Here is a 15972-nt window from a genome sequence, read left to right as displayed (position 1 = left end):
CCAGCATGAAGATTGGCACTACAGACATGCACAGTATTCAGGAAATGTCTTATACGCTGAAGTGAGAAGTGTGTAACAAGCCTTAATTCTGACTGCAAAACACTTACTACACAGACAGTAGTGTGTAACTTACCTACCTTGGCCTCATAACTGTATTCGTGACATGAACTTCCTCGAGGGAAGTTATACTGCTATGCTGGCTGAATTAAAAAAGCCACAGCGTCACAGAGCCAGCACCCTCAAATGACCAGCAGGCCAGCCAACTCTTAAGGGGGGGGGGGGGGGGGGGGGGGTATTCTGCTTCTATGGTGCTGCTTTTTTATGAGCCTGTATTGAATATTCAAATGAATCAAATTGCTCCCAGACAGTTCAGAGCTGATGCCAAGGCATCCGGAAATACCAAAGCCCACTGCCAAAGACTGGAGGAGAGGTCTAGATGGCAAGTATGAGACAGAAATTGGGATGAGCTGAGAGGAAAGAAAAACACAAAAGGACAGACAAAAAAAAAGAAGAGAAAGGTGAAAACTGGCTTTTGGGGGAGGACAAAAAAATGAACATGCCGCAGCGAAGATGGATGATGACTGGAAAGGAGAGAAGCTTGATAGTGGTGTTAAAATCAACAGACAGCGAGTAGAGGGAACTTGAGGAAAAGTACAGGGAGTCCAAATCACCGTGGCCCCTCGTGGAATTTGCAGCACTGAATGCTGCACGTCAGGTTTAACTGGAGGCGTTCAATGACCTGAACCAGATCTCTGCTCGTAGGATACTGCTCCTCAACAGTGCAGTAGTCTGACTGTACACAGGGACAGACTGTTACATAAACCCACTTCAAGCCCCAAAGCTCGGATCAGCGAGTGTTAAGAGTCAGCACGCTGAATCCAGAAGATCATCAGTCTGTAGCTTGATTATCGTCAGCAAGCCACTACTGGATGACATTTGTGGATTTCAGCCAAAATAGAAGTTATGGTAACAGCCGCCAACCCCACAGGACACTAATAAACAACCTGGGGGGGCATGTCAGAAAGCAGGTTTTACTGACTAACCAAGTTTAATAACCCAGAGTTAACAGAAACTTGGGATTTCTGGTTCCAAGAAGTGAGATTAGATGAACTCCCGGTGAGTCACTGTGATAACTTAAACTCTGAAGCTCAGCTGTTCCCTTGCAGATTTATTTTCAGAAAATCTGTGGATCAGCCTGCAGCATCTTACCAGAGAGATAGGTATCTGACATGGCATGCCTTTTTCTTGGCAATCCCATCCCTTGAATGTTGTTTCAAAGTCTGGCTTTCGTACTTTGCTAGAAAGCGACACAACTCAGATATCTCTCAGTAACTTCCAAAAAGTTAGAAAATAACTTCAGATTTGCTTTGGTTTTAAAATAGCTTAGTTTGATTAACTTCACTTATTATTTTGTTTGTTCCTCTTGCATATCAATATGTATTAATAATCACAAGGGTTGGGCGATGTGTACTTTACTGTCACATTACAATGTGCAAAGTAAAACTTCCTGATAGACGATGGTGTGGACGGAGGTGGGAGGTAAGCTACATTCTACTGTTTTAATTTCATTTTTATTTAGTTTAATTTTATCACATTTTATTTTATATCACACATTTTTATGTTATGTACGTTATAAAGTATTGCATTTATATTTTTAGCTTTTGAGTTGCATATAAGCAGTTCAACTATTTTTAACATAGTAATGCAGGAACTGAATCCTGATTAATCGAAAAATCATAATTAAACTGAGTCATGACCCAGGAATTGCAATAAAATTGAATCATGAGATCTGTGGTGGCTCCCAACTTTAACCACCACTCCTCCCCTACTTTCTCTGCTCTGTCTTTCTGTGTTTACGTAGAAAGAGGAGGACAGTCAGCGGCATCAGTTTGGGCTGCACGCTCTGCACCAGCACCCGTGTTTGCCGACCCCTTTAGTGAAAAACACAGCAAACTCCATGAATCTGTGCCCATCACAAGGCTGCAATTAAGACAGCTGCTATAATCCAATATATCTTAACCATTTTGAACTGTGTTCTTACATGAGGGCTGGGCAGTTAATCAAATTTTATTTTCAACTGCGATTTTGGCTTCTGACAATTATGAAAACAAGATAATGGAGATAAACATTCCATTTCAAAATGATGCTCTGATTTTGTCTTGTGTTGTAAATCCAGCGCACCCCGTTTCTTTGCAGCCGTGCACTTTTGCTCCTTCCTAAAAGCCCAAATTCACTCCCAGACAGGCTGTGGGATGTTTATACTTAAACTTCAATGAAATAAATGGGTTTTTTTTTTGGTTTTTTTGGTTTTTGGTTTTGGTTTTGGGCATTTCCGCTTTATTAGACAGTCACAGTGGAGAGCGACAGGAAGGACAAGGCATAAATGGATGATTTTTCCCAAGTCAACGTGAGGTGATCTAAATATTGACCAAAATAATCACGATTACGATTTTTGCCACAATTCAGCAGCCCTATTTTATATTTCATTTACACTTCAACTGCTGCCAGGTTCTTTTAATGGATTAAAACTTGAAAGGATGTGTAACAGCAATACCAAAGACTGAAATCTTTACTTTTGCATTGACTCAGTCAGCGATTTTCTTCCACACCAACTCGCACTCTTGTTCAGCTGCCGCCATGTAACTTTTTTCCTGAGAGGACATGCTTGTATTCCAGGTAGGACTGCATTAAAACGTCCTAAAACATGGTGAAGAACCATGGTAAAACATGGTGAATATTTTTATCTCGACACTGGCTTTTTAAGTTCACGGTAAACGCACCTCAGTCAACTTGAGCCAACTCAGAGCTGATTGACTCATTGTTCTGAAACCTGAAACTCGGGATATGACGTGTCTGGTTTGTTCAACTCTAGGTTTGGGGTTGCAATCAGGGTTTGTTAAACCACCTTCCTGAAATATCGTCCTGGGGGAGGATTCCCTCACAACTAGGGCTGGCCAACACAGACAAACCCTGGTAAAAGTAGGCTTCATTATAACAGGCGGCCTTGTTCACCCCTCTTTCTCATCAGTCAACAATAATTCATCTATCAATGTATCACAATCTACATAAACTCATCACTTCTGTTGTTCAAAGGCCGAAGGTTAATTGTAGCTTAAAATTCTCTTCACTGTCAAACACTGACACTGAAATGTGAAACCATCTATTTTCACTCTGCCAGGGTACTAAAGAGACAAACTGTGCATACACAAAAGGAAAAAACACTGTTTTTTGTTAAGTTTCATCTTGTTTTGTTTTTCGAACAGCATTTGAAGAGGTAAAAAACATGCTTCCACATGTCTTTAACTAATTTATTCACTGCAGGGTGTGCCATACTGAACAGCTCAGTCAATTCAATGAGCCAGTACAGTTTAGTCCAGCTCCTTCTACAGCAGCACAGCAAAAGAACAGTAAATAACACCACCAGCATTGCTGGAATGTGATGGAACATTCCCACCAGACCAAGCTTTGTGCTGCGGGTCAGTGACAAGCCAGGCTGGAAATCACAAATTGCACTCTCTCATTACTCTGAGTAGCTTCAGTGTATTTGTACTTTGAAGTTTTTTTGTGTGTGTACGTCACTGATTTTACTTTTTTGTTTGCTTTGAGTTAAGGACACATTTTAAACTGCATCGGTTAGGGAGTAAAAGTTTCACAGGCTCTCCATACGCACTGCATCAGCACTGCGCTGCTGAGTTAAGTAAAAATAGATAAAGGAAAGATGGAGGTGGTGAGTGAGGGAAAGATGAATTGTGAAATGTCATCATATGCAAACCCGTGGCCTTGGCCTGTTTACATTCACAGTTTTGCAAACACTGGAGGATGTTGTTGAAGAAAAGAGAGATATTCTGTACAGAAACCAACACAAACACAGCCTTAAATTCCTGTTAAGATTGATGATTTCCTTAGTTTGGGCGCTTTGTTTTCTAATGTTTGTAAGGTTTTACTCCTCTCTTCTCCTCATCTTTTGGCACTGCACGTGGAAGATTATTTGTAACTACACTTTTCAAAGTAAATTAGTAACCCTTTACTCTGATTACACTATAGTTGTTCTTTTTGTTAAGAGTTAGCACTCGGGAACTATGAAAGGAAGATAGCACCAATGTCCTACATAACAGCTAGGGTTGAAGTGAAATAATGTCACAATTTTCAAAATGGGTGAACTGTCTCTTTACAGTCAATTTCAAGCACTGAAACAAACACACACACACACACACACACACACACACACACACACACACACACTATGGGAAGCTAAGCTGTTTACCCTTTACACACCAATTTCTGCCGTTCATTAGTTCTAGTTTCACTTCTTCCATCCACTTTGGCATCCCACCTGGTTTTGTGAATGTATGTATATAGGTGTGAGTGCGCACATAACTCTGTGTGTGTGTGTGTGTGTGTGTGTGTGCGTGTGTGCGCACACGCGCGCATGTGCTCGCTAACATCTGGGCTACAGCTGAGTGTAGACTCCACACTGACACACCTTTACTAAATAATTTTTATTGCAGTCACAAGTGTCTGAGGTAAGGCTTACCGGCAGCACACATCAGCACAGCCAATCATGCAGTAGCCTAACTATGCTGTCATTCACCCATATGAGCTATTTTTTCACCCAACCATAGACTGTATATTTTCTCCTCCAACCATAGAGCAGCTCTGTTTCACTCCCATCATGTTTCCATCATTAGTAATCCTCAGCCATCAAGCATTAAGGCCTATACAGCAGAGCAAAAAAATCATCTTGTTTTATTAAAAGATCTGGATTTCATCCTCATAAATACATTGGCGCTTCACAGTCACAACTCTGCAACACCCAAGCATCCGCTATGCAGACATTTAGCAAATGTGCCTCATAAAACCTACTGCAGATGCAGAAAGCAATGTCCTCATGAAAGGAGGAGGGGTAGAAGTCAGTGAGATCAACCAGTAGCTGCTGAATTCTGGCAAGGGAGAGGAGAAGCTTTGGAGTGGTGTGTCAGCAAATCAATAATGTGAGGAATATAAAACAAAGAGAAGAACAAGTTTATATTCAGTGATGTATTTTGGCTGAATACTCATTGCAAGAACATCTCCACCTTCAGCTGAATTTCAGCCGCGTTGAAACCTCCATCATTTGTCTTGTTTGTTCTTGAGGGAAAAATGTGTCTTCCTTTCATGCCCCATCCCACAGCTTGTTATAGGATATCCTGCCCATATGGGCCAATGGCTAAAAGAATAGGGGCATCCTGTCCCGTCATGTCTGTCTGGTTCTAAATCTTGATTGTACGCGCACAGGTCTACATAGAAGACAGTATCCTATACACGTAGAGGAAAATACAACCTAATGCTACCTCTAAATAAGTCAGGGGTTGCCGAATTTTTAAGGGGGACGACATGCAGCAAAGAGCCTGAGGTTGGATTCGAGCCCAGGACACACTATGATCAAACTACGACCATTACAAATTAAAAAAAAACCAAATCAAAATGGCATTATACATTCCTTGTTGGTCTAAATTCCAGAAATGTCATGCTGGGGACACCCTGTAACATTTTCAAGGATCCCTGGTGGTCCCCCGACCCCAGTCTGAAAACCGCTGATGGAGCCAACACAAAGATTTCCCTACATGGTTCCTCAACAACATGGTGGTTGATCCAGCATGGGCAGTAGTGGTCCCCAAGCTGTATTTCTCTGTCTAGTTATAAAACACCTCTCACTAAATAACACACTACACTAAAGCAACAGCACACAAGAGGAGGTTCTAAATGTAATTAATGATGCAGCATCAGTGTAATAGATATGAGAGTATTGCTACCTACTCTCAACGATGTACAGTGCATTTATCAGATGAGTTGGGTAGGGCTGACCCAAATTCTTCAAAGCTTATAAGTACTGAGATACTTTTTTAAAACAGCGGACACAAAGCGTTTTCTCTTGATGTGAACAGATTCACCGAGGCTTGGCTGCAGGGCGTAGACACCTGCCTCCACATGAGAAACTGAAGAAAGTGCTTCAAGAAACTAAGAGCTCCAGATAATTTATGTGGGAGCGCTGCAGACTCCTGCTCCAGAGACCTGTCACTGACATGGCCCAACAAACTTGAATCTGTACTCGCATTTGGCTCCAGGTAACCGATGTGTCAGCCAGTTAAGGAACTAGGATCCAGTTCAAGACGTTAACAGACAGTTAGATTGCATACTGATTGTCATGTCAGTTCACATCCCCAGTTCATTTGTTGCAATAACCAAAATTTTGGTTCATTGCAACAAATGAACTGGGGACGGCTGATTAATCTGTTAATTTTTTTTTTTTTTTGATTAATCATTTCGTTTATGTAGACTCTCATCATACCCAAAGTACCGTCTTCATATTGCTTATTGTATATTATTCTGACTGACCAACAGGCAACAAAAAAGAAAAAGAAAAAAAACTTTTTGCTGTCGTTTGCACTCATGATATGAAATGGAACTGAGAAAAGCAAGAGGTTCTCAGCATTTGAGAGGCTATAAGCAGCACGGTTGGTATTTTTAGTTGGTAAACGTCTAAAATGATTAATCAGTTAATTGACTGACTGTTTCAGCTGATTGCAATATCAGTGATCTGGGTGCTACCTTAAATAGTACAAGGATGAGAGAACTGCAAAGTCCTCCCAAGCACTTCACTGGCCTCCATGTTGTGACAGTCAACTCCTTTATTTAAAACAATCAAGATTATGAATTGATATTAGGAATTTCCCATGTGCACTCACATTAGTCTTGATGTACTGTGGGGTAAATGAAGCTTGCTGAATGCTTATTGGCCACTATTAGTGGTTTAAGGGAGTACTTCCAGCGATATAATATGCAGAAAAGCGGACAGTTGCCACTGGCATTGTGAGTCATGCATCCTGGCAGAATTATGTGAGCTCCCCGTTTGAATCCATTGTTGGGATTGAAGAATGGCCTCTTCTGTGAGCTCTCTTTTATTTAAACAAGCAGTCAAGCTGTTGATATTTGTTAAAGCGGACAAAAGCTGCAGCGTCAGGCATGCTGTTTTATAGACAGGCAAATTACCTACACATACTGAGAGACAGGCACGTGAACTTTAGCTAAGTGTGTGTGTGTGTGTGTGTGTGTGTGCCTTTGGTGACCTAACACTTCTCCTCCACTTGAACAGAGCTGCCTCCGGCCTGCACTTCCTGTTTGCACGATGGAAGTCATTATAGCAGCTCCTCACAACACACAAAAGTCTCTCTTATCCATTCCAAAAGGGGGATTTTTCCAACAAAGTACCCACTCGGGATCGAGGGCTCCACAGTCGCTCAGTTCTGCTTCCCTAAGAAAAAGAACAACATGTGGGCTACATAGTCACTCCCTCCCTCCCTTAGCAGATGAATTCAATTGTGGTGAGGAGGGAGATTGGAGTGCCTTTCATTCTGTGTCACAAGGGCCACTGAACCAGAGCCAACAGAGGCAAACAAACAAAGCCCTCTGAATTTGCCAACCAGCCTCTACTGGAAGATGGAACTGGCCGGGACAGCGTGATTTAGCTACTGTTAATACCAAACAATAATAAAGGACTAATACGAGGAGCAGCGACGGGGGGAAAAAAATCATGTTTGTCGGATGTAATGCAGAACGCGGCGAAAGGGCGTCACAGGGGAATGAAATGTGAGGTTGCTGAAAACCAAATGGCACCACGCGGCCCGAATGATAGCTCTGCTCACCCAAACAAGAGTGGCGACGAGAGTTCATGTGCAGGCTACATGTGCAAAAAGTGAACATCAGCTTCAAAACAACACAGTGGGAGTTCTGCTGAAATGCATGGTGTCTGGTCGCAGCTGCAGGGTCTGTCGAACGAGATAAGACTGTAATCCAACTGTCTTAGTTCAACCTCATAACAAAACCCAATTTATTTCTTTTTGTTGTAATTTTTTAGGGGAATGTTGTGGCAACTTGTCTGCTAATTTTCAAGTAATATTTTACTAATTTGCTGGTGATTTTTTGGTCAATTCTTTTACTAACTGTGGGAGTTCCAGTGAAATGAATCAAGTCTGGTTGTGGCAGCATGAAGGTCTGCCAGAGGAGGAGAGAAGACTGTAAATGAACTTTCTTCTTGCACTAGAGGTCAAACGATGTCCCACCAAAGTGTTTCCCTCACAGTCCTACAGGCCTAGCAGACCACCGGGCCAACAACACCCTTTATATATCATTTTTCTAAAAAAGACTGCAGAAATAATTAACTTTGCCATTCAGAGCTTCCATGCCAAATACTCTTTCATTTGGAAAGCAATCATTTGCAATTTTTCTACCATGAACAGGATACCAGGCTGTACATAGCTCATGACTGCTGTAGATAGCAAGAGAAATCCCTTTTAGGATAATACAGCGTTTTTTTTTTTTTCTTACTGCAGGTGAAACTTCAGGAACAGTCTACTAGGAAAACCAGAGGAAGCTTGCATCAACATTTCAATAAATGGGCCTCTGTAATAAAAAAAAAAAAAAAAAAAAAAGAAAAACAATCCCAAATATTATGCCACAGTGAAATATTTCTCCTAGTCCAGAAAGATAAAGCAAATTATGCACTGCGAGTTCATGTGCTGCAAGGTCAGAGGAATGTTATCTTCATAATTGGTTTCAACCTATTTTTATCCACTGAAAGCGCAATTTATTAAACATCCTGACCTTGTGATTTTAATTTTTGAATATACATATTGAGCAAAACTTTGAATGCAAATGACAAGTGTCTTCTGCGCCATCCAACAGAGACCAAAAGCACCAAGATGCAATTCTGAATGCTGTGTCAGTTTAGGGTGTGTGAGAAAGTATATGTGTGTGTGTGTGTGTGTGTGTGTGTGTGTCTGTGTGTGTTCATAGCTCAAGGCCTGAAAAATAACCTAGGGGAAACACTGCAATGGCCAAATTGTTTGGCAGCAGAAATTCAAAACAACATTACATAAATACACGAGGCCTACAGGAACAACAACAAGACCTGGCTGTCAGTCACCGCTGCGAGGTGTTGATGCCAAGTTTCAGGTGAACAGGATAATAAAACCATCATCCTCACAATCAACAGAATCAAAACTAACCACAGACATCATGAGCGATACAAAGCCCTGTCCTTGCTGCTCTTCCTGTCAACATTTAGAAGGTCGAACACAGAGCCAGAGGGTTTTATCAACCTCAGTCAAAACTGTGCTGCTGTCCTTTCCTCGTACATTTCAATACAACAATTAGCCTAAATATCATTTATTTATCAAAACAGCACTTGCAGCTGATTCCAATGTCTTCTACCTGGCCCTTTTAACCTTTTTAACAAAATTCACTTTATTTCTTTTTGTTTTTTCCTGGTAATGTTTTGCTATTTTTCTAAGATTCTTTCTTTGCTAATTTTCTGATTTTCTGAGTTGTTTTCAGGATTTTTTTTTTACTGTCTGTCTGGCAATTTTCTGTAAAACTTTTTACTAATCTTTTGCTACCTTTCGGGTCATTTCTTGCTAATTTACTCATCACCCCTTTTCCCATGATCTTCAGAATAAATCAAGTGAATCTGATCAGGTGTCAAAGCGTTAAATACTTGTGAAGGCTGCATTTAGATGCATTTCACAAGCAATTATCAACTAACCCACTAATCTGACAATTATAATAATGATTACTATAATTGCTTTGTCATTAATTAAATATTATAATATTATAATAGTATTAAATATCTTTTGCAAATTTTCAGGTAATGATTTCCCATTTTTTGTTCTGGTCATTTTTTGCTAAACTGCTAATCAACTGTTTTTGAGAGAAATCGAGTGAAGCTGTTCAGGTATCAAAGCGATAATGATAGTGCTCATGGATGGGGTTGGACGTCTGAAAACGAAACACGTCCTTGGTTTTGAATACGTTCAGCTGTAGAGAGGCACGGGAACTGACAGCAGCTCAACACTGCTGGCGGACTGGGGGGTGGGGGGTCAAAACTGCACAGCAAAGCAAGTCCTCCTTTGTTTACTGGTAAACCCCTAAAGTAGAAAATGCTGAAAATTGCAGAACAAAGCCTAAAGGGGGACACTGTGGAAGACGTGGTAGGCTTGGGGGTTTGTGGTGCTTTAATTAGGAAAATTAGTGTTCCTCATTTTTAGGAACATGATGTGAAAATGGATTATTCTCGCTGCTATGACTGGATTTGTCCACAGCCCACTTAGAGCTCCTACTCCCACATGTAGCAACAGAAAAGATGTTTGTTTATGCCTACAATCCCAACCTTGCTGTCTTAGTCAATATTCTATAAATACACTTTCATACAACAGATATACAACACTTGGTCTTTCAATATATGCTATTCAAGTACATACATCATTGTCACTGTCATTGTGGACACTTGTTATTGCATGAGGATTTATCAAAAAGCCAGAACACACACACACACGTGCACACAGTCAAAAGCTTCCAACACACAACATTGCTCAAAACCGGTCACAGACATTTTTAAAAGGGACTGCACTTTAAAGTAGCTGGGAAAAATATGTGCAGGTAATTGGGCCATCACTTTTTACTGAACAAGCATACAGAAACGTGAAATATGTTCACTATAGAGAAGTGGTGCATCAAATATAGACTAAGCTCCTACAACCTCCTCTTAAAACCAAGAGCAGCAAAGAAAAAAAAACAGAGTTGGCAGGGGCACTTCACTGGCCTCCGGCAAGTGTCGGTTCACACATCACGGTCAGATGTTTATAGAGGAAGGCTTAGAAACCCTGTAAACATTACAGTATGTTAAGAACAAAAATAGAGAAACCCTGTGGCAGCAGCTTCCACACATCCTTGAGAATCTGGGATCACTGTGTGATTATGTTTTTCAAAGTTAAGTTTCTGACACTGTGCACTTGAAAAATGATAGAAAAAAACAAGAGTGAGTGCAGGAGATCCTGTCACCAAGCTCTGCAGGGAGAAAATGTTTCTGTTAGCAGAAAACTGACCGTGGTTAGACAGGTTTTATGGTATTGCCAGTGACTCAACCAAAAACTGACCGGTCTGACACTTGAGGCATCACTCAATGGGGAGATGGTTTGGCTACATTTTGAGAGTATTTGTGTGTATGAAGTGCACAGGCAGCTTACATGTCTGGCCTCCCTGCGCAGCCCCTCGGTGTTCCTCAGCCAGCAGCGGCTCAGCTCGCTCAGCTCCAGGATGGGCTGCACTTTCAGCCGGACTGTGTCTCCAGACTGCCGGATCATCTCCACAATCTCGTCCCGGCTCTTGCTCTCCACGTTTCGGCCGTTTATCTCCACCAGCCTGTCGCCCGGCACCAGCCCCAGAGCCAGGTCCTTTGTGCCAGCACCGGGCTCAGCAAAGTGGACCACGCGCCTGTACACTCCTCCATCAGCGCTGCGGTCAAGCATAGTGGTGCGACGCAAAGAAAACCCAAAGTCGCCAGTGTTGCGGCGTTGTAGTTCCAGTTCGCGTGTTTCTGGGGCACTTGGCGCGATGACAGTCGGGAGCTGCAGGTTGGCTGGGAAGGTCTTGTCCACCACTTCAGGGATGCTGACTTTTTTAGGCACTGGCGCCCCATGCTGCTGCTTGAGGCTCTGCTTGCGCAGCGGGTCAAACACCTTGGTCTCCACCTGCGGGGAGGGGGCGGCCGAGTTCTGGCCTGAGGGTGTCGAGCCCTCCGAGAGGCTCTCCTCTTTGCTCCTTTGAGAAAAGGAGAAGCGCTTCATCATCTGGCCAACCTGTGCAGAGTTCTGCTTGGCCAGTGAACCGAAGTGAGCCACACGATCGCGCACTGAGCTCCGGTGGCCGTCCTGGCCTCCTCCTCCTTCACCCTTCAGGTCATCAGTGGAGCTGGCAGCGCTCAGCTGGTCATCCAGAACCATGCTGCTGCGGTTGCTCAAACCATCCGACTCAATGTCGGTGAGGGTAAGCTCATTGCTGCTGGCCACTTTGATGGGGATGGGGTTAGAGATCTCCAGTTTGTTCTTAGACTCACGCTTGGCCTCCCTCTTTAGGTTGAAGAAACCACGCCGCATGCTCATCTCCTCCAAGCTTCGCAGCTCTGCTGCAGACATCCTCTCCTTCTTATCTTTCTTTTCTTTTTTCCCCCCATCCCTCTCTTTATCCTTTTTCATCAGATTGAACATGTTGGTGCACTCAACACAGCGTGTCCCACCAGAGTGGCTATTGTTTCCGCAGGCAAAAAGAATTTTCCATGCAGAGGTAGAGATCCAGTTGACTGATCAAGTCCTTTTGTAAAGACCAACAGGAACCTGAAGAGCACCTATTTAAATCCCCTAAAGAAACAGAGAAAGAGAGCAGATTAAGTCAATCTCCCAAATGAAAAACCTTGGTGAAAACCCTAATCCCAATGCATTACATGACCATAAAAAAGATTTCTGAGGGCACTGATAATTGTGTTAAATGGTTTACTGTCCAGTTTTAAATAAATAAAACTGAAATCACCAATTGCCGTTTATGTTTTTTCTAGTAGTCTTTTCAAAATGCTTAACTGCTTTTTGCAGAAGTCCCTCAAGGTTGTTGTAATCTCATGTGACCTTTCTGATGCACTCCAATATCACTTATTACCTCCAACACTTTTACAGTCTATTAGTGTATCATAAAACTATCACAAACTAAACACGGTTAAAAAAAGAAACTATTCTACGTTACAGTCAGAGGCCCATTAAAGGAGTCTGGAAAGAAGAAAATACATTCCTGGCTCATATTTAAGATGTGCGTTTCCAAAACCTCAAAAATCAGGGTGAGACTGTTCCTGCCGCAGGCTGACACACGCAGGCAAGCACATACACATGCTTCAGCCTGGTTTTCATTAGCTGCCTTAGTGCCACAGACAAGAGCTACTCAAAGCCTTTTTCTCCACAGGGGTAGCACAGGCTGGAATCCTAAACAACAAACCACACGGTCCCTAAATTATAGGTGAGACTAGGCATGGATCGCTCTTATTAGGAATACTTTGTGCCCCGAGCAATCAGCAAGGCCGCAAAATGTCAGAAGGCCAACCAAAAATCATGTCATTCAACTGTTGTCAAAGTCAAGGATTTTACATACATCAGGGTCAAGTCAGAGATAAAGGGGACCAAAAATCCCAAAACAGTAAAAATCCGGTTCAGACTTTCTCTGGCACCCAATCCAACAATGAAGGCATCCCAAAAAAATTAAATTGAAAAAAGAAGTAGGTAAAAAACAGATTTATTCATTCTATTGTGTTAAAAAAACAAACAAAAACAAAAAAACCTAGTGCTGCGATGTCTGCAAATAATACAGTAGTGTAACTATCACTGGAGCTGTCAGTGGCACATGTATGCCACACTTTGCTTCTCAGGCTATATTGCATAATGGTAAACGGCAGGCCACACTCCCTGTCACCTCCCTACTCATATAGCCTCAATTCACTCCATTTCTTACATGAAAGATATATTAAGCGAAACTCCATTCAAAACCTCGACTAGTTAACGCTGCCTTGTTTATGACACAATGTGCACACTTTGAATAACATGGCATGAGTCCTTTAAATAATCAACAGAAGCCACTCCTCAATTCGGCACACAACTGGTCCAGCAAGCGCCGCTGAAATCGATTTTTAAAAAAATTAAGTTTTAGACTGGGTTTGCCTGTCATTGTCCCAGTTCCCACAACACCGTCCAGCCCCAAACTCCACCGTGACGGGCGGAATCCAGCGCTTGGAATCAATTATTAAAGTTGACATTTTGTTTCAATTAAACGATCGTTAGCATATCGTCTATAAACCACAGTCGCTCAAAGGCCATAATGGCTCATAACGGGCTCTTATGCACAGCCGCATTAAGCAAGCAGATTTTTTGAATGGACACTGGCCCACAAAGGGGAGCGGTGCCTGCTGCAGCCAGGTAACATTAAACTGGCAGGACGCTCTCTGTCATTTACTGTTTCTAGTGAGGATAATGCAGTGCCCACACCTGGCACACTCCCCTTACAAAGCTGAGCAGGAGATCTCCACACTCCAGGCTGAGTCAATGGGACATAAAGCAGAATAGAGCTAGCTAACTAGGTGTAGCTTTTTCGGCTGGTAAGTCCATAAGTGAGCCATTTAACATTAGTATTCCGTGTTACATGAGTTATGGTTGGTTAACATGGCATACGCTTTCAGCAACACATACATCTGTATTTTTGCAGCGAGCTAAAGAGCACCAAAAGCGCCGGCCAGCAGTATTTCATTTATGATTCTTCTTGACAAGCAGTCCAGCTAGCGAGCTAGCTAGCTAACCCTTTAGCTCCAGCCAAAGCCTTTTTGCTCTTTGCCTTCATTATTGGTGTAACCTAAAATCCTGGGAGAGCACTGGGACCCTGTGAAAATTAGTCTTTGAACCCGACGTCTTACCTCGACACCACCACACAGCTGTCTTCAACCAAAATGTAGCTACCCCCTGTGAGTAAACAGGTTTTGCTGGCCAGAGTGTGTGAGATACTCACAGTTTTGCAGGATAATGGAGCACCGCTGGTGGCTGGCTGATGGGAGCAGCTCGGCTCGTAGCAGCAGCTGCAGGCTCTGTTAGCTTAGCTGGCCGCTTCCAGCTCTACTACATACATGACAGCAGGGAAACACGGCTAAACAGCGACTCCTGCTGTCACTTTTATGTAACTGCAAGCTAGTCGCTGCACCAGTGTATGGGCTGTGTTTTTAAATCCATAAAGCTCCCATGTTTTCATATGAACCTCCTGCTGCTGCTGCTGGGTAGAGCCTGCCAAACACCAGGAGGGCACCATTTATCTGTGAGGAAGACTGAACGCCAAGAAGACACTACTGCAAAAACCAAAGCACTCTGCCCTGCTTTTGGACTATGTAGTTTCAAGGGGAAGATGATGAATGCCAAATAATTACCAGAGGTTAACTTACATGCCTCATGAGTTTAGCACAGCTCCCTTACCCCAAATATAAGGGCATTTTGCTCATTTTTCAACATTTTTATGGACATGTGATATCAAAACATTAGGATTCAAAAGATATTTAAAAGTGCTGCATCAATGCCATCGGTTATCAGAGATCTGAGGGGTTTATCCTCCCTTATGAAACTGCATAGTCTGCCTTTACAATGACATGTCAGTGAAACTGTGCTTAGTTTCTTAGTTTTTCTGAGTGTACTCAGTAGAGTGCAGATCTCTGCCAGGCGTATCTCCCCCCTTTTCTGGACCCTGGAGAAATCCAAAGAAGAGACTCAGCAGCAAACTGCATTGTCAAACTTTCAGATTACACATCGTCCTACTGTATCATTCAAATATAATACAATACAGTATAGAAGATATACAGTAAAACCCCCAAGGCCTCTGGGGTTCCCTGGTGACTCACCTGATAGAGTATGTACCATAAGTCCTTACCGCAGTGTCCTGGGCTCAAATCCAGCCCTGGCCCATTGCTGCATATCAACCTCTTTCTCTCCCCTGCCTTTCCTGCCTCTCACTACTGTCACTATCAAATAAAGCAGAAATGTCAAAGAAAAAATTGGGGGAAAAACTCCCAAAGCCTCTTGGTTTGTTTCTTTGTTTTGTTTCTTTTTCTCTCTGTATCTGTTTCACTGTATTCCACACATGTGGCCCACAAGCCATTTCAGGCTCTGTCTTTTCTGGCCAGAAGAGCAAAAAATATAACAGCAAAATTCAAAATTACTACTAGAGGTCTCTCTCTCACACACACACAAACACCCATAAAGATTACACAAATAGTCCTCTTACAGCTTAAACAGTGACGGCTGTTTAACACCTCGTTTTTTTTAATGCGACAATAGAGAGAAACAAGAAAGGCAGAGGAAAGAGAGGGGATGACATACAGCAAAGGGCCTGAGCTCAGATTTGAACCAGCCGTGATATGTGGTAAACGCTCCACCATGTGAGCCACCAGGGCAACCCTGATTATTGTAGTTTTAACCTAACTCAATCAAAATACACTTTCCACATTGTCCTCATTAAATATCTTCAAAATACATACATACATATATATATATATATATATATATATATATATATACACTACTCACAAAAAGT

General features: G+C 42.4%; 1 protein-coding gene across 3 annotated transcripts in view; it reads right to left on the bottom strand.

The window, feature by feature from the left end:
- The window catches only part of myo18ab (myosin XVIIIA b), a 169469-nt gene extending 154950 nt beyond the window's left edge, over positions 1 to 14519 (bottom strand). For all 3 annotated transcript variants that reach the window (XM_030066613.1, XM_030066614.1, XM_030066616.1), the window contains exons 1-2: positions 14407 to 14519; positions 11061 to 12230 (exon numbers count right to left, since the gene is read on the bottom strand). In XM_030066613.1, the coding sequence (XP_029922473.1) occupies positions 11061 to 12080 (1020 nt within the window). In that variant the 5' untranslated portion in view covers positions 12081 to 12230; positions 14407 to 14519. The remainder of the gene's footprint in view (positions 1 to 11060; positions 12231 to 14406) is intronic.
- Positions 14520 to 15972: the final 1453 nt, after the last annotated feature.

This window comes from Myripristis murdjan, chromosome 13 (genome assembly GCF_902150065.1).
Source record: "Myripristis murdjan chromosome 13, fMyrMur1.1, whole genome shotgun sequence".
NCBI classification, from domain to species: Eukaryota; Metazoa; Chordata; class Actinopteri; order Holocentriformes; family Holocentridae; genus Myripristis; species Myripristis murdjan.
Note: the sequence above shows the minus strand (reverse complement) of the source record. Positions and strands in the feature narration are given on the sequence as shown.